Source organism: Ursus maritimus, unplaced genomic scaffold (genome assembly GCF_017311325.1).
Source record: "Ursus maritimus isolate PB19 unplaced genomic scaffold, ASM1731132v1 scaffold_5, whole genome shotgun sequence".
NCBI lineage: Eukaryota > Metazoa > Chordata > Mammalia > Carnivora > Ursidae > Ursus > Ursus maritimus.
The window spans coordinates 75,477,946-75,502,101 of NW_024426663.1; the positions used below are offsets into that span (position 1 = coordinate 75,477,946).

Below are 24,156 nucleotides of genomic sequence, written 5' to 3' on the forward strand. Positions count from 1 at the left end.
ATGCAAGTAAACCATTTTTGATGGGGCCAATTAAGAAATAAGTCTGTTTGGAGGGGCACCTGCACCCCAATGTTTAGAGCAGCAATGTCCACAATAGCCAAACAATGAAAAGAGCCCGGATGTCTATCAACAGATGAATGGATAAAGATGTGGTGTGTGTGTATATATATACACACATTCATACACGTACAATGGAATATTACTCAGCCATCAAAGAATGAAATCTTGCCATTTGCAATGACGTGGATGGAGCTAGAGGGTATTATGCTAACTGAAAGAAGTCAGAGAGAGACAAATGTCATATGATTTCACTCATGCGGAATTTAAGAAACAAAACAGATGAACACGCGGGAGGGAAGGAAAAATAAAATATGATCAAAACAGAGACGGAGACAAACCATAAGAGACTCTTAACCATCGAAAACAAACTGAGGGTTGCTGGAGGGGTGGGGGTGGGGAGATGGAATAACTGGGGGATGGGCATTAAGGAGGGCACGTGATGTCCTGAGCACTGGGTGTTACATACAACGGATGAATCACTGACCTCTCCCTCTGAAACTAATACTACTCTCTACCTTAACTAAACTGAACTTAGTCTCCTCTGTTCCTTACATGGGAGAGGACTTCCTCAGCCTAAGAACAGAGGGTCTGTTTCACCAGGAATCTACAGCGCAGCAGCCAGGTCCCTGTGAATTTCAGGGAACATAACGTCTTTGTGTCCGTATAGATTGAAAGTTGAGTGTAACTTCTATTTTTTCCGTAAAGTAGGATCCCCAGTGAAACCTAAGCAAGCAAGTAGTTCAACTCAATAAAAGATCTGTGCTGTCAGGTGAGGCTCTGAAGACCCTAAGGACAAAGAAAAACGTGAGGAAAGCTAGAAATACCGCCAGATCCAGGCAAGGTTAACCGCAAATCTGGTTCTGATCCGTGGCGCATCGGGCTATTTGTACGAACCCTGAGTCATACCTGATTCAACAATAAAAACGAGGGGGGGGGGCGACATCTTGCCAAAAAGGAACACCGAGGAAATTGTTTCGAAGAAGCTTAAGGGGAAAGACTCTGCAATTAGCAGTTCTCTTTTTTATAAATAGCATCATTCATGTCCCTTGTGGGCTTGTTATGGCCCTCCAAAAATACATCCATGCAAATTTTATTTCCCAGAGCATTAAGCGATATAATAAAATGCTATCATCTGAAGAAAAAGGAGGAAGGGACCCAATAGTTAACAGGACGGACCCTAACCACTGTAATGAAAAAAAAAAGGTTCATTAAAAGGCACAGAACTGTATTTTTCTTTTACAAGCCAACAATGTTAAATTATACCCCCAAATTATAGTCTTTACAACTGGGACTTGAAATGGTTGTCCTGTTACTCCTGGTGACCTTAAAATTGGCCCCGGAGTTTATGTTCCCATCTAGCTGCCTTCTCCCGGGTCGGTACTACCAAGTGGGAGAAGAATGTTCCCACTCCTTCTATGCCACGGGCGCTCGGTCCTTCCAGCTAGTTCTGACTCTTGGACAATCCTCCCAGGCAGCTGCTCTGAGAATACAGGCTGCTCTGGCCACCATTCAAAGGCCCTCACATGGAGAGCCTGTCCCTCTGCTTCCAACCTGGGGGTGGACAGAGCGGAGGCATTGGGAGGGATGCCTAACCTCAGAAATTCGGGGAATTTCCTGCCGAAGGAGCTCCCGGTACTAGCTCTCATATCCTGACGTAGGCAGAATCAAAGCAGCAGCAAGATCATACCTTCTGCTGTATCCAAACTATAAAAAGCAGATAAGGAGCAAAGAGAACCTAGGTCACTGAAAACAGTGCATCAATTTGAAGCTACGCCCAGCTTCAACATTTAGAAGTTCACACTGCATTATGAGCAATTTGATAACACTTGCTGTCCTCCCCCTTGTCATCCATCTAAAATGCATGGAACAGAAGGGGGAATGAAGCATGAGAGACTATGGACTCTGGGAAACAAACTGAGGGCTTCAGAGGGGAGGAGGCTGGGGGATTGGGATAGGCCGGTGATGGGTAGTAAGGAGGGCACGTATTGCATGGTGCACTGGGTGTTATACACAACTAATGAATCATCGAAATTTACATCAAAAACCAGGGATGTACTGTATGGTGACTAACATAATAAAAAATTATTATAATAAAAATAAAATTCAACCAAGGCTAAAAAAATAAAAAAATAAAAAAAAAATGCGTGGAACAAACTAGTCCCAGTCGAACTGGAATGTGTAAGGAGTAGGGGTCGTGTCTAGACCTGCTACACGTCCCAGAACAGTGGCGTGTTGGGGCGCCTGAGTGGCTCAGTCGGTTGAGTACCTGACTCTTGGTTTAGGCTCGGGTCATGATCTCACAGGTCGTGAGATCGAGCCCCACGCTGGGCTCCATGCTCGAAGTGGAGCCTGCTTGGAAACTTCTCCCTCTCCCTCTGCTCCTCGCTGCCCCCATTCATACTCTTTCTATCTCTCTCAAAAAAAAAAAAAAAAAAAAAAAAAAAGGAAAAGAAAAGAAAAGAAAAGAAAAAAGAACAGTGGCATATCACCCCAGGCAGCAAACCCTTCTCAAAAGCTCTCTAAGACCTGGCCTCCCATCCCAGCTTCCACTTTTCTTTTTTTAAGATTTTATTTATTTTTGCGTGCACAAGAAAGCAAGCATGAGAGAGCAAGCACGAGTGGGGGGAGGGGAAGGGGCAGAGGGAGAAGCAGACTCCCCGCTGAGCAGGGAGCCCAATGCGGGAATCGATCCCAGGACGCTGGGACCATGACCTGAGCCGAAGGCAGACACTTAACCAATCAGGCACCCCCCACTTTTCCACTTTACTCTGCGCACTCCTGGCCCACTGGCCTTGCTCAAAGTTACCAAGTTCCTCCTTGACTCACTACCTTCAAATAAACCATTTCCCCTCCTGGATGCCTACCCTTGCCTAAGCCTACCTTAGCTTAGAAGTCAACTTTCCAGGAACAGAGAAAAGAAAATGTTCCTAAGAACACCGTAAGGAAGAGAAAGCACATTTGCCGTACTGTACTGTACCTACTGAGAAAACATCTGCATATAAGTAGCCCGTGCAGTCCAGACCCACATTGTTCCAGAGCCCACCACAGTCTAATTCTGTAATTGAGAAAACGCAGCTCGTCAGCCCTTCAACACTCTTCAAGGTAGGTTATTAGGGTCCCCATTTTGCAGACAAGGAAAGTAGGTTTCAGAGAGGAGAAATTTACTCAAGTTGACACAGCTAGCAGGACAATGGAGAACCCACGGAAATGAAGAACGTTCTGGCTGAAGCCGAAGCTCAAAGACCGGATTTGTGCATCAAAATTGGTGCCTCTCCCGCCAAGATTGGCAATCCAGCAGCACCGCGAGCTTCATAGAGCCGCGTCATGGTGAGAATGAAGATGAGAAGCAGTGATGTTCTCTCCCCATCGAGAATCGATCATGTATGCTTGGCTGCTTGCGGCTGGGAACTCGAATAGCTTAACCACAGTGCCTTCAGGATCTAAGAGCGTAAGTAAAAGAAACAAAGTCCAAAGATACTTACCATAATTCCAGTAAGCAAACAGACTCCTTTCCCACAGTAAGTGTTTGGTACCATGTCACCATAACCAATGGAGAGAAAAGTTATGGATATCAACCACATCGCTCCGAGGAAGTTGCTAGTGACATCCTGTTGATCATGGTACCTGCAAAACAGCAAACAGAGCCAGTCCTTTATAATTCATCGACGGTATGGCCGCCAAGGGCAGCGGGATCCAATCCAGCGGATTCACTAAGGAGCTTCTGTAAACGGATCTATGCGGAGGGTTTCAAATCTCACTCTTATGTGTAAAGAAAAGTGGAGTTCCACCTGTGTAATCTGACAGACCTCAGCAAGTTCCTCAACGTTAAAAATAGTCTGAAAGAGAAACTTCAAAAAAAATGACGACTGCTTTTCTCACGGGTGGAAACTGATAAATGCATGTTTGTTCCTGAACTCTGCCCAGACCTTGCTCATGGCTCAGCATTCCTTGATGCCCACCGATGTGCCTAATTTATGGGACACTCTGCGGTACTGGGTTCAATCTGTAATCTCGGCCCGCACCCTTATGGTAGGAGCCATTCTGTTCCCTTTGCTGACACTGTCCCTTTCTACCTTTATTTCCATGATGGTCCAACTCTTAGTCATCCTTCAAAATTAAAGGCAGGGGGGACCCTTTTCTGTCTGCTCCTCTCCCAGCCCCTCCCATACCCCCTCCCCAGCATCCTGTGTCTTCCTCCATCATCGGACGATACTCTGTCTACCTGGACGTACTAGCCATCTTCCTGAAGACATAAAACGTGACATTGATTGCGCAACCCTGGCCCAGAACCAGAGCTTAATAGAACTTACTGCCTTGCCATTACAATACAAGAAGCTCGCAGTCAGAGAGAAGGAGAGGGACCCAGTTTCTTCTAATTAGTCTTTGTGGTATCAAAATATTTGTGGTGAGGAGGAAGGTTTTGTATCAGCAACAGAGAGCCTATCGTGTTTTGTTTGAATTAGCAGCGCCCAACGGTAGCCCTGGCCCATCATGGGAACGCTGCTGTCCCCCACGCATACAACACGGAGGCCATTTGAGTGGTTGCCCCAGAAGAACTCGCCCTGGATGCCTGTTCTATGTGGTCATGGGGCAGAGTGGCCCACCTCTGGTCTCCACGGCAGTCAGACCCCAGACTCTGGTCACCAGAGGCTTTTTGGCTCTTCGCCCAATTCCTCCTGAGAACCCCCTTCCTTCACAGCTCTCATATTGGGAGAGGACACTCCTGGCCTCACGTCTTGCCCTCCCAAGGGTGCTGATAGCCACCCAGCTTGCACACACACAGCTTGCTGAAGGACACCCTCTCAGTCGTGGTGGTCGCAGGATAGAAACCTCCACCCTTCTCCCCCCAGTTGAGCGCCACCATGACCCAGCTATGGAGTCCCCTCTGCCCTGGTCAGGTGGAGAGGCTGTCATTGCCAAAAGGGAGGTCAGAATGCATTCCTAGTGCATTTCCAGGAAGACTGAGAAACTTGGGTAAGTACCGTGCACATAGGGTGACGTGATCTGTGACGTACTGTAGCCACACCAGCTGACACGCTCTGTGAACTACTCTGGGGGCATGCTGTGCCTATCCTAAGACTTCCATGGGAGAATGGGGTTTTGATTTTCAACAAGACCCTCAGAAGCTTTAGATTAGATTATAACTCTTTCATGATATTGGGGCTCTCTATAGAGTAGAAGCCATCGAGCGCGAGCCTAGCACAGGGAATGCATGACACCGGAGAGGGGAGGCAGGAGCGTTCGTGCCCTATTCGATGTTTAACGGTGACACAAAGCTTCTTCACCAAGCATGATCTACAGAAAGATCGGAGACATTTAAGAGCCCAAGACTCTAATTCCCTGATGCCTATGAAATATTTCTGGAACACCCACTAAGTGTTCAACCCTTGACTCGCATGTTCTCAATTTATATTAACATTTGAAGACCTAGACGACCTTTTTGGCTGAAACAGCTACGGTCTTCACCCTCTGTCAATAAAATGTCCACGGTCACTTAGAAAATGTGATCACGTCTCCGTGAAATCCACAAGGTAGTTCTATACCACGAGTGACCAGAAACACATCCGCTAGGCACAAGGACCTGCAAAGAGGAGTTTGGGATTTAAAACTAAAAGCAGGGGCACCTGGGTAGTGCAGTCGTTAAGCGTCTGCCTTTGGCTCAGGGCGTGATCCCGGCGTTCCGGGATTGAGTCCCACATCGGGCTCCAGTCCCACATCGGGCTCCTCTGCTGGGAGCCTGCTTCTTCCTCTCCCACTCCCCTGCTGTGTTCCCTCTCTCGCTGGCTGTCTCTCTGTCAAATAAATAAATGAAATCTTTAAAAAAAAAATAAAAATAAAAGCAAAGGTCTCTAAGGGGAACGTTCGTGGCTGGAGTCCACGAGGAAATCTCAACTTGGGCATGGCTGTGGAAATCTTACCCATCTGTTCTTTCTGAGGCACTTTTCATTTGGTTTTCAAAGTTTGGAGAAGGAAGTAAACAGTTTTGAAAATTACAATAAAAAGCATTCACTGGAACATTTAGGCCAGCTGACTCCTCTTTGTTGCTTATCTTAATAAATACCCGAGTTTTAAATACACAAATTTCTCCCATACTCCTTTGACTCTTTGCAAAGACTCTTAAGCACTACGCCATGACATCATTCTGTCAATATTTATTATCCCCTACGCGCTACTGTAATCCTATAGTGCAGGGCCTGATTAGAAGTAAACTTTCTAGGAACTGGTATTTTCGGGCTTGGGATTCAATGCTAAATAATAATAATAATAATAATAATAATTATTATTATTATTATTATTATTATTATTTTGCTTATGAAATAAACCTGCCTGAAAAGTAGCTCAGAATGGAAAAATAACATTTCAGACTAATGTTTATGTTACATTCAGACATACTCAGTTGTGAACAGTCAAGAGGGAGGTAATTACGGAACCACATTAGACACTATTTGAATAATCGAGATTTCTTTCCTGGCAACTCAAATATTAAACTTATCAGCAGGATGATATTATCGCTTAGAACACTGCCAGGTTTGGAATCATGCCAGATTCACACCACTGTGAATGATTAATATGCACAATTTAAATGGCAAAGAAAAAATTTCAAGACTTTTTTTTTTTTTTTTTTTTTTTTTTAAAGATTTTTTTTTTTTTTTTTTTTTTTTTTACAGATATTTATTTCACGAACACAAACTTACTCAGGCAATTCCAACCTCCTTCTTTACAAGGACTATTCTATGAAAGACATGAAGAAAAGGACTCAAAGTGGCAAAGTTCAAATACTGATCAATATGAATACTCGTTTAAGGAAAAAATACATCAAATAAGATTAAAACGAGAGCAGGGAAGGCCTGATGATCTCAAGCCTTTCAAATAAGAACTCTGGGGTTTGGAGAGAAGACTTACGGCACTGTTTGAAAGCAGGTGCACATTTCATAGACATAAAGGTCGTGAGATCAGCTTTGAGGTTTGAAAAGAAGTAAAATATTCCTTTTCTTGGTTTCCATTCAGCATTGTTGACTGCGGGTCTACCACTTTTCCTTAAATATGACAGTTTCTATCATACTTGTTCAAATGTGCCAGGGTTATCTTTCCAAAGGTATTATGGACTTCTTCCCTGGACGAGGAAGCCCCTGCCCCACACCCCTGACTCCCCCATCAGCACCTTTCCACAAGCAACAGGAGCTTTGGCCACATGAATGGCTGGCACTTAGGCCATCCTCTTTCATGGTTTTCTTGGCCTGGAAACAACTTCCCTTCTGCTTGGAAATAAGTCCCCCACCCCTTCCTAGCCCTGATTTGTACTTTGAGAATCTACTCATCGGTCCCCTTTTCCAGGCTCCACATAGCTTTTGGGCAACATGGTACTCCAGGCTGGTCCTTTGTCTGTAGGAGCCTCTTGGAGAGATCTCTAGCACCATCAACCAACGTTAATTTTGGCCATAAGACATATAATTTGCTCATCTAACATGCCCCTAGAGTCTTAATTATGAAGAATTTGAGGACAAAAACTATGCCTTTATTGAATTAATGAGCGCTCAACATTTGCTGCAACATGGATGGCACTGGAGGAGATAATGCTAAGTGAAATAAGTCAAGCAGAGAAAGACAATTATCATATCATTTCTCTCATCTATGGAACATAAGAAGTAGGATGATCAGTAGGGGAAGAAAGGGATAAAGAAAGGGGGGGTAATCAGAAGGGGGAATGAAACATGAGAGACTATGGACTCTGAGAAACAAACTGAGGGCTTCAGAGGGGAGGGGTGGGGGAAGGGGATAGACTGGTGATGGGTAGTAAGGAGGGCACGTATTGCATGGTGCACTGGGTGTTATACGCAACTAATGAATCATCGAACCTTGCATCAGAAACCAGGGATGTACTGTATAGTGACTAACATAATAAAAAAAATTTTTTTTTAATTAGCAAGACAAAATGAAACAGCTGTTCTCAAGTTGACATGCCCTTGTGGCCACATGGTAGGCCTTCAGGATCACATACACAGCGACACAAAAAGGGGACGGAAATGAGTCTTGCCCATCAATCAATCTGTCATGTTCTCTTCCAAGATCTGTATGCAACTTACAAGGTATTTTTACACTTATAAAAAATAATTCAACAAGGGAGTTGAACAGCTGACAAACTACGTTCATTAATCATTTTCTATTAAACATACCATTAATACTACAAATGGCAAAAAGATCTCAATTGTCAGCTCTGGTCTCGAATGCCAGCCTTGGTTATAGAGTAAAAAGTATTATGGAGATTTAAATGCATGTGATTCATCTACCATCAGTTCTCTCTTGTGATTCTACCTTTCTCTCTGAAGATACCACGAAAAGGATAAGGCAACTTTTAAAAGGTACAAACCCACAAGAACAAAAAGAAAGGAAAAATCAGAGCATGAAAAATAACACATTTTTATACAGAACGAAAGTACACGGGGAATTCTGTTTCCAGCCGAGAAGGACTAACAAGGGCTGGATTTACACTGCCTCCTGAAACGACGACAAAACCAGACAAAGTATTTGAAACAATGACTAACAAAACATAGATCATCTACTAATACAGGACAGTGATCCCCAAGAGATGGTAAACAACTGAAGTGGTCATACAGTTGCACCAGCTTGACACCTGAAGAGAATCCCCAGGATGTGGCTCAGGGAGGGAAACCAGGCAGAGCCCAAAGGTCTCCCCATGTTCAGGGACAGAGCTGGAAATCCAGAGAGGCCAGGAGTTCACAGGGCCAAAATCCAGAGAGGAGAAATCTGAACAGACAGAGATCCAGAGACGGAGATCCAGACAGGGGTCTCCTTGATTATCAGCTGAGGACTGATCAGTACACAGATGTAAAACCCCCATGCGGGAGAAAGGAAGTACTCTATATAAAGTGGTTCAGTATCACTTGAGGATGGGTTGTAGTAAGTGGAATCATGTCCGGTGAAGAGAAGACTGTGATAAGTTAGTTACAGTGTACCTAAGTGTATAGGTATGCTGTTACTCTCAAGGAACCACTAAAATAATACCTCAGAGAGTAATAACTCATAACACAATAAAGGAGATAAGATGGAAAAATAAAAAATAATCCAAAAGGAGGCAGAATTAAGAAAAAAAAAAAAGAAACAAAGAACAGATGGGGACCGAGAGAAAACAAACAGCCAGAGGACAGATTTATCCAAGTGTATCTGTAACCATATTAAATATAAATGGCTTAAATATGTCCAGTTAAAAGGCACAGATTGTCATAGAACCCATGGAAGGTTCACAACTGCAGAGTAGCTAAGATCCAAAGCTGAAAACAGAGAACTGAGGGTGTCTAAGTATATGGAATGATAGATGGCCAGGTGCCTGTTCCTGTCTGGTACCGCCAGACAACTAACAGGAGCAAGGAGTTTACTCTCTGGGGATAGACTGGAGATTCTGACCCAAAGATCAGGAAAGATATTTGGGGCTGAAAACACAGGGACTGAATTCAAGTTTACAAAGTGAACAACAGCATCTCCAGTTTCCTTTCTTCACTCCCTCTCCCAGACCCTGTAACAGAACTCAATAATAGAACTCACTATTACGGAGAAAGAATATTTTCCTTTGGAGAAACAACAGTTTCAGTGAAAAGACATTCATGTACTACCATCAAGGATCCCCTAATGAAACTTGCAGCTTTCCACTCATCCATCCTACAAGAAATTTGACCACACAACAAGTTCCTCTCCCCACACAGAGCTTCCAATTCCCACTCTTGACCATGAAAGAACTGCAAATGATCAGCACACATCTGAAATATATTCTCTGCAGAAAAGATGCAGACAAAAAAGGGGAGGAGCAAAGAAAACAGAAAGGAAGAAAGGAAAGTAGGAAGGGATGGGAGGAGCTAGGAAGCAGAAGAACCTGGACACAATGCAGGGGGATGGGGACAGGACTCCTGAACTCTCTTTTATGTCAGCAAAGACCTAAGGGAAAATATGGCATCCATAAAACGGGGACAGGATGCTAAGTGCAAATGAAGAATAAAAGAGGGGGACTCTTTAAAAAAAAAACTTAATATTACAGTGAAAAAAATAATCATAATATAAGAATATAAACTAGCAGGAATCTCCCAGAAGGCAGAGCAAAGAGACAAGGGTAAAAGGAGAAGGAAAAAGATACATTCTCAAAGCATCAACACAGACGGCCTAACAACTGAATTTCCAGAAGAATGCAGAAAGTGGAAGGAAAGAGATGATAATGTTCATTTCTTTGGTTTTCCAAGAAAACTGGAAGGCAGGCATCTCTAAGGTTCTCGCTGGTATCTGCATAGGGAATAAATAAGACCCATGCCATTGAGCGTGGGGGTGGTCACAGTGTATTTTAAAGTACTAGGAATAAGGAGGTGACCTTAAAACGTTTCAAAGAGGGGAAAAATAGATCACAGCTAAACGTTAAAAATGGTTGCCTCTAACATGATTTGTTTAATGGGTATATGTGTGTGTGTTATGGTGGGAGAGGGGGAGGCAATCTATTTCTCCTGGATTTATAGAGGGAAGGGATGGAGATTCTGGGAGATTCGGGAGGGGGAACCGAACAGGCATAGCTCAGCCCTCTGTCTGCTCTGCTTGCCCCCAGAGCAGGCATCACGGATTCTCCGTGTGGTCAGCTTCCCCACGGTAGGGGTGACGCCCCCAGGTTATGAGGTGTACCTACAACCCCATCGACTTCAGTGGTGAATCGGAGGAACACCAAGCAGCCCACTGGGCTGTAGGTCAAGTGGTTGTGTCCAGATCTGCTTTATGTCAGGTAATGAAGCTGCTATTTTGACATCTACCAGTTGAAGACCAAGAGAAGTGAGAGCGGGATCATCAATGATGTCGCTCCAAACCCCGACTATCTGCACGCCATTTTGATTTAAAGTAAAAGCAAATAAAATAAGTGATTCAATTAAGGAAAACAAAGGAGCACAAAAACAAGTCCACTGAAGGCACGCACCTAGGTTCCAAGGAGAGAAATGCTGAGTAGCAACAGCTAAGAAAGGCTGACCTGCATCTCTGATTTGGCACTGGTCCAAGTCACAGGTGGTCACCCGCACCTGCATATTGGAATCACCCGCAAAGCATTTAAAAATAACTGGGCAGGGGCGCCTGGGTGGCTCAGTCGTTAAGCGTCTGCCTTCGGCTCAGGGCGTGATCCTGGCATTGTGGGATAGAGCCCCACATCAGGCTCCTCTGCTGGGGGCCTGCTTCTTCCTCTCCCACTCCCCCTGCTTGTGTTCCCTCTCTCGCTGGCTGTCTCTCTCCCTGTCAAATAAATAAATAAAATCTTTAAAAATAAATAAATAAAAATAACTGGGCAAAAGCCTGGTATCCTATGACAGGGATTTTTTTTTTTTTTTTTAGAGCTCCCACGTGATTTTAATGTGTTGTCAGGCCTGAGAACCATCTATGAGCTTTATTGCAGAAGTTCCTCATTCAACTTACATGTATGCGGGAACATGCGGATGAACGAAAAAGAGGGCGTGTTCATGAAAAGCTTAAAATACAGTAAGGGAGGAAAAACTGATGGCCAAGAAGAATCAGGTGACAGGGAAGCTGGGCTGAACGTGAGTACGAAAGGAAAAGGCGGATCAAGACACAATGTCTGTGACAGAGGGGACGTGATGATCGGACTGTATCATAATGGGACACTGGCATCTAAAATGGTCATCTTAAATTCAACCAGAATGTAGAATCCAGTAGGTCCAAACAGGCTATTAAGTACCTCTCTGAGTGAGGGTGCTCTAAAGTGAAAACGGAGTAATCTTATGTATAAAACTACTCTGTAGGGTCGCCCGGGGGGCTCAGTCGGTTAAGCGTCTGCCTTCGGCTCAGGTCATGATCCCACGGTCCTGGGATCGAGCCCCGCACTGGGCTCCCTGCTCAGAGGGGACTCTGCTTCTCCCTCTCCCTCTGTGCTCTCTCTCATTCTCACTGTCTCTCAAGTAAATACACAAAATCTTAAAAAACTACTCTGTAAATGGTTTACACGAAGTTCCTTCAGGCTGGAGAATGTGGACAGCCTCAATCGATGTGACTTTCTTCTTGTCTCTTCCTTGCTTTCCTGCTTTTCTATCGCTGAGTTGTGAAAACCCAAACATGGCTTTACGGTCTTGGGGGTCCCCATATATTGGCTTCCTTCACTACTGATAAGTATATCCCAAGAAAAGGGGCACAGATACTACGAAGCCCAATTTCAACTTAGGCAGGCGCCAGTTCTGACTTTCATTAAAGGTATAATTCTTTCTTAACTTTATTTTTTTTTTAAGATTTTATTTATTTATTGGACAGAGATAGAGACAGCCAGCGAGAGAGGGAACACAACAGGGGGAGTGGGAGAGGAAGAAGCAGGCTCATAGCGGAAAAGCCTGATGTGGGGCTCGATCCCATAACGCCGGGATCACGCCCGGAGCCGAAGGCAGACGCTTAACCGCTGTGCCACCCAGGCGCCCCTCTTTCTTAACTTTAAAACACCAGAGTGAGTTTTCTATTTTGAGTTCGTTTTGCTCCTGATGCCCATTTGGAATGCTTTCCTCTCTTCTGTTAATTTGGAAAAATCAAAAAGCTCAATGCTTCTCTCTCTTCCTCCTTCCTTCCCCCACTTCTCCCTCCCTTTTGCTGCCTCCCCACCTGTTCTGTGCCCGGATGTGGGTGCCGTGCATGCGCACGCGCTGGAGGGGGCGTGGTTCTGTAAAATGACCCATTTCTTTTCATGTGTTAACCTTGGCTAATGAGAATTTCATTCGCTGTATGGATACAGAAGATTGATCTTTAGGTAGGGACCATCAGTGGGTATGTTCTAAGAGCATAAGCTTCCTACCAAACAAAGCTAAGAATCTCTAGAGGAAAAGAGGGGGATCAGAGAACGGATTTTCGTACTTGGAGAATTACATTATGTCCCCCTGAAAAGCTGTTGTCTCTCAATTATTCATTCATGCATTTCCATTTATGTGAGTATAAATGAGTTCAGAAAGTTAAGTCTCAGTTCCCTGTAAGGATCTGACAATGATCTAGGTTAAAAACCTATAGGAAGACAATGGTATCACATTAGCGCACCCTAAAAACAGACTTGAAAAGCCTTCTCAGCATTCGGGCTCTCTCTGATAAAAGGGTTTGGTGAAATACGGCGAGCTTTGGAGAGAACTTCCAGGTCTGAGAACCACGGTCGCAAGGCTGGTTCCAGAAAGTGAAGCTAGAGAAAGACCCCCGGGTGAACGTGCCCGTCATGAGAGACTTCCCTGAACAGAGAACTCCACTGACGCAATGGTTCTCAATCCCAGCAGACCACTGCCCTCTTTTAAGATCTTGAAATGCAACTCGAACAGTATACCTCATCTATCCACAGGATTTATAAAAAACAAAAATCGGTATAACACCCTAATGGCAATGTGGAGAAATAAATAGGAGTACTTTCCAATAAAGCATGTATTTCGGCATCTAAATAGTCAGGCAAGAGTAATTAAGAAGACGGAAGGAGCAATCAGTTTGTTTGAACCTCTCATGTAAAAGTCCCATGAAAGTAACTGTTCTGGCCGTTCAAAAGCCACAGGGGCGGGGCCAGAGCTGATGTGATTTTCTGAGATATGAAGAACTTCCAGCCAAACCCCAGAAATAACAAATGACAATATTCCCTCCATTTATACATTATAAGTATGTCACAAATTACGTTATTATAAATCATGTCATAAATAACAACCTAATTTAAAAAATGAAGTGCATATTCCAATTGAACAAAAATATCTTGTTGAGGTTTCAAGTGGATTTAGGTCTAAGTTATGAAAATTATAGATAGGTTTTTAGTACCCGGAATGTCCGGCAGGTCAGTCCAAGGTCAAGTGCGACGCAGATCCTCCGTTGGATGGGACTGTCCCACGCACATCAGAACACAGAGCATCCCTGTCTCTACCCAGTGACAAACAAACAAAAGAACCTTCTCCAAAAGGGCCCCTGGGGGCAGTACTTGGCGCAGTGAGAACCACTGGTCTAGAGCTTCTGCTGGGATACACCAACAGCCAGCCAAAAATCCGGAACTGGCTGCATGTCAACACATCTGGAGAGCAGCCAAACTAGAAAACCTTAGAATGTGGCACAAATGATATTCTCAAGCCCCTGCTCCTTCCCGGGCGAGCAAAGAAACACGGAGTTCCTGAACAATGTTACAATCAAAGCTTGCATTTCTGACTTCCATTTCTTTTCCCTCCTTGTTTCTTTATTCACTTCCCAACCCTTTGTTAATTTAACTTTTCTGAGGCCTGCTGCATTCCCCCCCAGCTCCTGCTCTGTGCCAGGCCCCTTCACACGCACAGTGAGCTCCTCTCCAAGGGGGCAGGTGGAGGCCCAGCGGACAGAGATGGAGCCTTGTGGGGTCAGGCCCAAAGATTCCGCCCCCCTCCGCCAGAAAGTCACTTTTGCAAAAAGCACTTAATAGAGCTCACGTCTGACACACACTGCCAATGGCCGACAGCGCTCGTCTACGCTGGCCTGGCCGGCCACAGTTTGAGAAGCCCTCTCCCCCACCCCCACCATGGTCTTGCACAGGCCCTGGCAGTCTGCAGACCGATCCACCTGCCTTCTGGGAGGCCGAAGAGAGTGGCGGGAAAGCCAGTCACTAGGTGGCAGCGAGACACCAGTGTATCCCCAAAGGCTGTCTGGCTGAGTTGGGCCAGACCAGTGCTAGAGTCGGGGGTGTGAGGGCCTTTACTGGGAATACTTTCCAGTGCAAGCCTATGCATCCACGTGAGAAACAGCAGTCGTGGGAGATACGGCCAGTCCCAGGCCACTCCGACGCCCGGCAGCCCTCAGTGTTACCAAGAGTCTTAGGAGCATCTCCTGAGGTGGGATGGATGGGCGAGTGATGGGGGCAGGGAGAGAAAGAGGAAGAAAGAGGGAGAAAGAAGGAGAGGAGAGAGAGAGAGACAGACAGAGTGTATGTGTGTTTGTCTGGACAGAGACTTCATCCTTGATCCAACGTAACGTAGATTTAAGCTAACAGCCTATCTTTACGCTTCACCCCCCAACCTGAGACTCTCTCTAGATCAAAGACCAGACCTTATCTCCTAAATCCGTAAGAGAAAAACACAAAACAAACCCTGTGGATTTTCTAAAACTTGTCCATGTGGGCATTGAACCCACATTTGAGGATACAGAAGTTGGGGTCTTGACTCTGTACCCTGAGATGGGGTCCAGTAAGGACAGCTCTGTGTTGAGAGCTGGGGCCTCTCCCGTTGGCTCTGTGTGACCCAGAGCAGTGAGTCTCCCTGGCCGGGTCTCCCCCTCCTCTAAAATGAGGACCACACCCTCTACCCTGGGATAACCTTGTACTCTCCAAACGCCACCTGATGGGCCCATGCAGACCAGTTGGGGGTTCTAGGCTGAGCCAATGCTCCATCTGTGGGCAAGTGGACACAAAGGGGAGTGTCTGCTTTTTCGAGTTCACCTTCCTGCACACAAGTGACGGGGCAGACAGGAGGGCTTTCCTGAGCACAGACAGCTTCGATTCTGCTCCCTTCCGGCACACTGACTCGTCCCACTGAGACAGAACACAGCAGGAGGAAGACCGGGAGGAAGGAGAGCAAGACAGCCTACCTGAGTCACAAGCAGTCCCAGCACCGCAAGGGAGAGGACGCCAGCGCACAAAATCAGGAGAGCAGGGAGAAAGGGGGATGCTCGGCAACCAGAAGCCCGAGCGAAAACGCAAGAAGGAAAAGAAACAGATGGCAGCCTCCCTGCCTCCTCAGCCTCCCTGCCTCCCGCCGACACCACTGCTCGGACCTTCGAGGGGGGCAGGGGAGGAGGAAGGTCCATTTCTGGCTCTGACATCTCTCAGAGGCTCCCAAGAAAATTTTTTTTTTTAATAAAAATTTTTTATGTTAGTCACCATAGAGTACATCCCAAGTTTTTGATGTAAACTTCCATGATTCATTACTTGCGTATAACACCCAGTGCACCATGCAATACGTGCCCTCCTTACTACCCATCACCAGTCTATCCCATTCCCCCACCCCCCTTCCCCTCTGAAGCCCTCAGTTTGTTTCCCGGAGAAATTTCTGTTGGGGCTTCTGTTGAGGGCTTTCAGTCAACTGAAAAAAGAATACACCCCAGTGATTCAGATCAATCCGACTCCGAGACGCCACGTGGACAGGAGGCAATTATCATGCATCAACTCTCAATCTTTAATGTTCAACATCGGAGCGAATGAAAATCCCTGCTTAGAACATGTGACGATGGGAAGTGTGAGCCTCCAGCGGTTCCCAGTTCTAGGCCAGGCTTCTAGGGAAGCAAATATTCAAATATTCCTCAATGTCATTTTTTTTTTTTTTCGGAGACAGAAGGAGAGAGTCAGATGGCTGAGCCACCAAACCGAGAGATCAGAGAGTGCTGAGCTGAAGGTGACTCCAGCACAGCACAGGAGAAGGAGGGAAGGAATCACAGATGTTCTGAGAAGGTCACGTGCTCGGTTTTCCCGTTCAGTTTTCCCACTTTAGCTGTAAAAATTCATCTGGGAGGGCCTACGAATTGCACCTTGCTTGCTTCAGCACGGGTGGCTAAAATATAGTCTGCAGTGTCCAAGCAGCGTGAATGAAATGAAAACACAGGTCCTGGGTCAGGCGGGAGGGGTACCTGGGGGCCCCGGGGCTCCCTGAAACCCTCCCCACTTCATCCGAGGGCCTATCAAGCCCCTGCTGCCTCGAGCGCTCGGGGGTTGTGAAACCCACGGAAATATGTTTATACAGGCCGAAGATGCAAGAAGGGAAGGAGAGGGGCATGGCAAAGAGGCTTGGAGTAAACAAGAGTGAGAAAAGACATTGTGGAAACGATGGTGCATAAAACTCTGGGGAAATGCACACAAGGTGATTGGAGAAATTATGGCATAAACCGTCTTCGTCTCCAGCCGGCCTCCTTACGAACTTACGAACTAAAGTCAAAAAATCCACCTCATTTGTGAGCATTAAATAGATCACAGTGCTTTCACTAGTTCCCAAGAAAGAAACAGGAGGGGGGGGGGAAGCCAATTCAACATGCTTTCATTAGCTTTCAATTTTCAGGGTTTGAACTATTTAAAAAGTGGCAGTCCAAAACAGCTCCTGGCTGAACGGCCACCGCCTCTAGAAGCCAGGCGGGGGAGGGCACACCGAGGCCACATTCTTAGCTCACCAGACTCTACTGGAAACGTGGTTGCTGATGGCGGCACGGCACACATGGCCCCCCACCAAAGAATCAAAAATTGTAGCTTGCCAAATCAGCGAGATTAACTTTTTTTTTTTTTTAATCCAGAGAATTCAGGAATCTATAAAAAGGAATAGCTCGCAAGGAAGCCTGAATGCATGATGACCTCCGCGCCTGGGCTGCTTGCTGGTAACCAAAAGCCATCGAGGGACAGAATGACAACCATCGAACAAACCCCGGAGCTGAAGCCCAGTTGCATAATGCGTGCCTATCATCTCTTTAGTACAAGCGCACGGCCGTGATAGGATCTTCTTAAATGCTATTCCTGTTCACTAACCAAATGTGAACCTGCCCAGCCAGAAGCATTTCCTCCCACTAAAAAGACCACATCAGGCTAACAGCAGCCAAACCCTGAGCCCAAATACAAGATCTAAATACAAGAGTCTTCTGCGTGCTGCCTGGAGAGGGCTGACTTTGCAGGCCAAAGTCAATCCATCCATCCTCCCTTTCTTCTCCGTCCGGCCAAATCAGGTTAAGAATTGCTACCAGCACAGCTTGGCAAACCACGGGGGTAAGCACGGGGGTGCCCCCGGGGATGAAGGATTTGCGTGTGCTCTCCATAGGCTCTGAAGCAGCCTACAGGAGCTCTCTGACCTGCAGACACACCGATTAGAATGGGAAGCAGAAACTCCCTTCCAGCTCTGTCTGAAAGGGCTTTCTGCAGCAGTTCTGAAAATGGTCTCTCTCTGTGCGATCCACGTCAGTAGCCACGAGCCACGCGTGCCTCCTGAGCCCTTGAAAGGTGGCCAGGACAAATGAGAAACGGAGTTTTTTGGTTTAATTTCATTTCTACCAATTTAAAATGAACATTAAATAGCCATCCGGGGGGACGGGCTGCCCTATCGGACAGCAAGGACCAGACGGCCAAGCGGGGACAGGAGAGCCACAGACCACACGTAATCATGCCTCAATAGCACGGCTCAGTTTGATCCGGCCGTCACGTTCGCTTCGAACTTTCTCTCTGCCAACGTGAAATGAGAAAAAGGAGTCTAATACGGTCCCTGACTTTTCCGGCCTCAAACGAATATCCATCTACGTTTGACACAATCTTTTATGCCCCGTGGTCATTTGCTCGCTGATTTTTTGTTGTTATGCTTCTTAGGTAGATAAAAGTATTATGAAGAAATAAGCTGAATTTTGATTGATTTGCGTCTATTCCTTCATTCTGACATGCAACGCTCCCCTAGTTCATGGGCAGACTGCACGCGCGGGGGGGGGGGGGGGGGGGGTGGGGGGGGGGGGGGGGGGGGGGGGGGGGGGGGGGGGGGGGGGGGGGGGGCAGCCCCCCCACCCACGGGTTCCAAAATTCACAGCGAGTTATCTTTGTCTCCACGGGCTGGACACACACTCCCGTTCTTTCGCTCAGTCTTACTTTTATCACTTTCCATGATTCCGCCCGTCCTGAGGGTCACAGCTGATGCCCGGAAGGGACCCACAAAAGAGCGAGCGAAGGGCAGGTGCTTTCTGGGTGGACAGCTTTCCAAAGCAAACAACCCGAACCAGACTATGTCTCTCGTGATCACTCTTCCGGCTCTGCTCGCTCGGCATCCTTTAGAAACGAGAGAAGCGGGCTGCAGCTCGTCTATCTACCAGGCCACTTTGTAGACGGTTTAGTGCCACGTACGTCGACAGCAAACGACAGGGAAAAGGAAGTCACGGGGATGGGTGCGCAGGCGCTCTTTCGTTCGTCTGCGCCTTTGGATCCGTCAAAATGATTTCGAAACCGACGTTCCCGCGGTGCGAATATTTTACGTACGCAGCTACGTAGCTCACGTAGGAACAGTTCCGGAGCCGTGTGAAAAGTAGCGCAACCCACAATGGCTTTCTTTGGCTCCGTTTGATTTCATTAGCACGTTTGTTTCTTGTATCTTTTACTCAAAAATAACATTTTCATAGAGTCTATCACTGATGTAAACGCAGCTGAACACTTTAGGAAAGTGTGGACTTCTAAAATTAAAGCAGTTCAGTAATAACCACCAGACATGTTTTCTTAGTAAAGGGAGGTAAGGGCTTTTGTAGGGCACTTGTGTGTTTATTCCAGCAAGGATCTGATTCTCGGTTTATATGCAGACACGCACATTATTAATACACATGGTGCTTATCCTTCATTTATTCGGCGCGTGTCACTGTATATACTGCCCAGAGCACGCGTATCTTTCACACCCATAAGCGCGTTCTGTATAGGTATATAAGCTACGTTATTACTGCATTCAGAATTACGATCTCCGTCATCTACAACTCAGGTACCACCTGAATTTTGTTTCCTGAGAATGACCAGGAGGGACCCCTGGTGGCCTTGGTATGGTGGCTTAGGAAGGGAATATAACACGTAGAAAACGAAGTCCTGGGGGTGCCTGGGGGGCTCAGTCGGTTAAGTGTCTGCCTCTGGCTCAGGTCATGATCTCGGGGTCCTGGGATCAAGCCCCACGTTGGACTCCTTGCTCAGTGGGGAGTCGTCTTCTCTCTTTCCCTCTGCCTCTGCCCCTGCTCTCTCTCTCTGCCCCAAATAAATAAAATCTTAAAAAAAAAAATAAAGAAAAGAAAAGAAAATGAAGTCCCATGCTGTGCAAGGCAATGTACTCGGTGCATTATGGGATGCTAGGAGGAAAACTATGTAGGAGCAACCTGGGGGTTGGCTGAGAGGAACAGAAGGCTTCCACAGCTCTGTGTCCCAATTCCCTGACTCGATGAGAGACAAGTGCAGTGCCCACGACCACAGCTGGGGTGCGCAGGGGCCTCTGGGGAGGCTGAGGTCCATGCTGTGCCCTGACCTACGAACACTACTCTGTTTCCAATCGATGCCATTTTTGCAGCACACAGTGGTCCTCTCTCCACGTTCCTCACCCTCCAGATAGCAAGCCGTGCCAAATCAGACAAGTGGGGGTCACCTTTCACAATACCCCATACCGATCATCAAGGAGCTATGATGCTGGGGGACATCCACCTTCAAAGGTTCCTAAGCAAAGCCTTTTCTTCAGGGCCTGGCCTCCAGTGGCCTCTCCAGTCTTCAGTCTCGCTGTCTCAAATGTGCATCGTGAGCTCCCGTGGGAGTACGTTCAATGCACGGGGTCTCTGTTGTTTCCACCTCTCTGGGCCTCTGCACATGCTGTCCCTTCGTCTATTGCCTTAAGTCCTCTGATGGTCTGGCTTCAGTTCTTTACATCCCACCTCCAAAGATTTCCTACCACCTTCCGCCGCCTCCTCGTAAGGGTGGGACAGGTGTCCCCCTCTGTCTGGTCCCATGGCACCTGTAACCAGTCCTACTGCACTCTTACCACCTGTGATCCTTGGGGGGGGTGCACACTGTGCCCTATTCAAAGCTTTATGCCCAGTGCCACTTGGCACCATGGCTGTTGCAAGGCAACTACTAAAAAGTTCATTTTTAGTGAATGAATAAGTGAGAGAATCCCCTTATCCACCATCTTCTTCTAGGACTGAGTTGACAGGGGCTTGGTCAATTCCAACAGTCTCTGTCTCCAGCCTGTCACTCGGCATCCCCCTCCCTCACTGGTCCCTGAGATAGGTTTCTGAAACGCAAAACTAACCATGCCATTCTGTCTCACAACCTTGGGCGGCTCCCTTCTGTTAGGAAACAAAGTCCTGAGATCTCCTTAGCATGATGTCCAAGACCATTTGCAATTGGGTCCCACCATGCCTGCCATTTTGTCCTATCACTGGCTCCCTGCCGAACTCTGCTGCTTTGTCCCTTGGCTTCTAAATGTCCTTAGCTAACTTCTCCATTTCAGTGCCCCTCCATCTGAGAAATATTCCCTACTCCCCTTAGGCACAAGTCCATATGGCTGTCACAGCATTTATGCCAAAATGTAATTTAAATCTTGTTATGTATTCATTTATTAAGATTTTATTTATTTGTCAGAGAGAGAGAGAGAGCACAAGCAGGGGGCGCTGCAGGGAGAGGGAGAAACAGGCTCCCCACTGAGCAAGAAGCTGCATGCGGGACTCGATCCCAGGACCCTGGGATTATGACCTGAGCTGAAGGCAGACGCTTCACCGACTGAGCCACCCAGGTGCCCAGATCTTAACTTTTTTCTCTCTTCCACTGATCACTGAGAACCTAAGCAGAGACTGTCTCTAAAATCCCACTGACTGGCCTAGTACTTGGTCCCCAGCGGGAACCCCATAAATATTTGTATAATGAATTACAGCAAGTCCAAATCCTAATCACTAAAGATTTCGATCTGGGAAATTATTTGTTTTATATCAGAATATAAACACCAGATAAATAAAATGTAACACATATAGCTAGAGAGTAAGCTAACTATATTACTTAGAATATTAACGCCCATGCTCTTACTTACAGGTTTTTGTTGTTGTGTGTTGTGGTATGTTGTAATTTGTCGATGGCTTCTCTGAGTCTCAGGTTCAACAAATTTAACAAAATTTAGTGAACGCAAAGAAAACCTGGATTTTATCTCACTTTTCCTTTCCGAATTCAAACCCTATCAAATTAAAATTATTCTTAACCCCTTTCCCCGAGATGAAAGGACAAATTCTTCAATGTGTGGGATACTCTTTATTTTAGGCATTGGCCCATTTGTGATTCTTGTGTTCTTGTATTGTGTTCTTTTTTTAACTCTTCAGCTTGATTTTGACTCTAGAAGAAAGATATTCCTTACATAACCCTAATGAGCAGCACCTAACGGTTCCAAAATTCTTCCCATATGCGAACAATGAAAATTGTGTGGCAAAAACACTAAAAACAGCCTACAGACTTACACACGGAAAGAGAAAACAAATCTTAAAACGACTGTCATTACCGTATTAGATACCCACAAGTTATTACCATGTATGTATGTCACGGGTAAATAAGAAGGCGCCTCGGTTCCAAAGGGTCTAATGATTACGAAATCCACAAGGCAAAGGGTGACACAGGACTGCGCGGACCCTGAGGAAGCAACACGGTCTCCTGATTTTCACGGCAATCAACAAAACCACTTACTAAATACAAGATGTCCCCATAAGATGGAGAAATAACTTAGACTAGAAAAAAAAAAAATAACTTCTCTTGTCACTTTCAGTTTAGAGAAAGCAAAGTGCAAAGTTCACTAAAACGTAACACTTCTTCTCCCTCAAGTTTCTTCCCCCTGCATATTCGTGGTCTCATTTCCCTGCACTTAGGAACTGATAAATGGATCTTTGAAGCCATCCAGCTCAACCCTCTCATTTAACAGCCAGAGAAACTGAAGCCCGGAAATGTGCACTGGGTGTCCAAGGTGACTGAACTAATCGTTATCAGACAAGAGTGAGCGCCCAGGTCTCTCTGCTTCCAGCCACACGCTCAGGCTTCCCCTCCTTCGTACCTCTGAGGGTCGCCAGTGGGCATCCGGGTTTCAATATTTGCTACCCGTGGATCTAGTTCATGTGCCTTCCCAGATGATTTCTACTATGAAAATTTTAAAAGCTGCTAAAATCAGTACCCTTCATTAAACTGCTTTCCTGAGAGCCCTCGAGGGCAGAAAAATAATTTTAGTAAAATCCACTTATTCATAAGAAATTAAATATTTTATGCAACGGATAATTTGAGATCCTTGTATTCTTGTTCTTTTTTAACTCTTCAATCCGATTTAGACTCGGGAAGCAAGACATTCCTTACATAATCCCAATGAAACAGCTCCTAATGATTCTCAAGTTCTTTCTGCAGGAGAACAATGAACATTATGGGACCAAATGCTGAAAATAACCGACAAGACTTCCACTGAAGCAGAAAAAATTTAAATCAACTGTGAGTACTGTATTAAAGACCCCCCTGTGTTCTCCAGCATTTAAATACTTAGTCATTCTCTTGCAGGAAACACTTTAAAAATCTCTTAGGCTGGCACGTAGCGTTTCCCAAATGAGAATGCGATCTGCCCTTCTGACCTTATCTGCCGATACTATGTTCTCAAACCGAGTTACTAACATGTGTGTTGTCTCTTTCACTTGTGCCCTTGGTTCACGGCTGTGTGATATTCTCAAGGACGCCTGAGAATATCGATCCCATTCAAAGGACACGTGCATTCTGTCCCCCTCTTGGGCATTCGCCCCTCTACTAGTGCTGTTGTTACTGGGAAGCCTCTTCCAGCTCTCCTGCACCCCAGATGCAGGTCCATGGCCCAAGCCTTCTTGAATCGCCCTGCATCAGCCCTGACAACATCTGGCAAGGCCTGGTAGAGACAGCAGGTACTCAAGGAACATTTGCTGAGTGAGGGCAGGAAGCAGACAGCTGCTTCCAGTGGAGAAGCAGAATCCCAGGGAGGTCCAGGTTGGTGCAGGACCTTGCCACAGTTTAGAGTCTATTAGGTACATTTCCGATCACTGAATCCCAAACGACTAGGTACCTTTCTGCATCAAACCAATTTTACTACTTGTCAATTTTTTTCTAAAATTCACTATGTAACTGTCCCTGTCCTCCTAACTTGACTCCATCACACAGACGTTAGTTTTTTGTCGTTTCTTTTTTTAAGACCAAAATGGTCTCTTGTGCTATTGGACTCTAGATACTTCTTTTGCTCTAACAGTGACACTGCACTGGGGAAGGGACGTTTGTCCCCAGATGAAATCATGCTGAACTAGGGTTTCTGATTTGGTACCTTTCCATAGTTGTGGTTTTTTTTTTTTTTTAATAATTTTTTATTATGTTAGTTACTATACAGTACATCCCTAGTTTTTGATGTAATGTTCCATGATTCATTATTTGCATATAACACCCAGTGACCATGCAATACGTGCCCTCCTTAATACCGATCACCAGCCTATCCCAAGCCCCTCCCCCCCTCCCCTCTGAAGCCCTCAGTTTGTTTCCCAGAGTCCACAGTCTCTCATGGTTCATTCCCCCTTCTGTTTACCCCCCCTTCATTCTTCCCTTCC

At 46.0% G+C, this 24,156-nt stretch overlaps 1 protein-coding gene across 1 annotated transcript in view; it reads right to left on the reverse strand.

Moving 5' to 3' along the window:
- The window catches only part of KCNN2 (potassium calcium-activated channel subfamily N member 2), a 141,664-nt gene that overhangs the window by 30,419 nt on the left and 87,089 nt on the right, over positions 1-24,156 (reverse strand). The window contains exon 4 of the mRNA XM_040622570.1: positions 3,543-3,684. Within this exon, the coding sequence (XP_040478504.1) occupies positions 3,543-3,684 (142 nt within the window). The remainder of the gene's footprint in view (positions 1-3,542; positions 3,685-24,156) is intronic.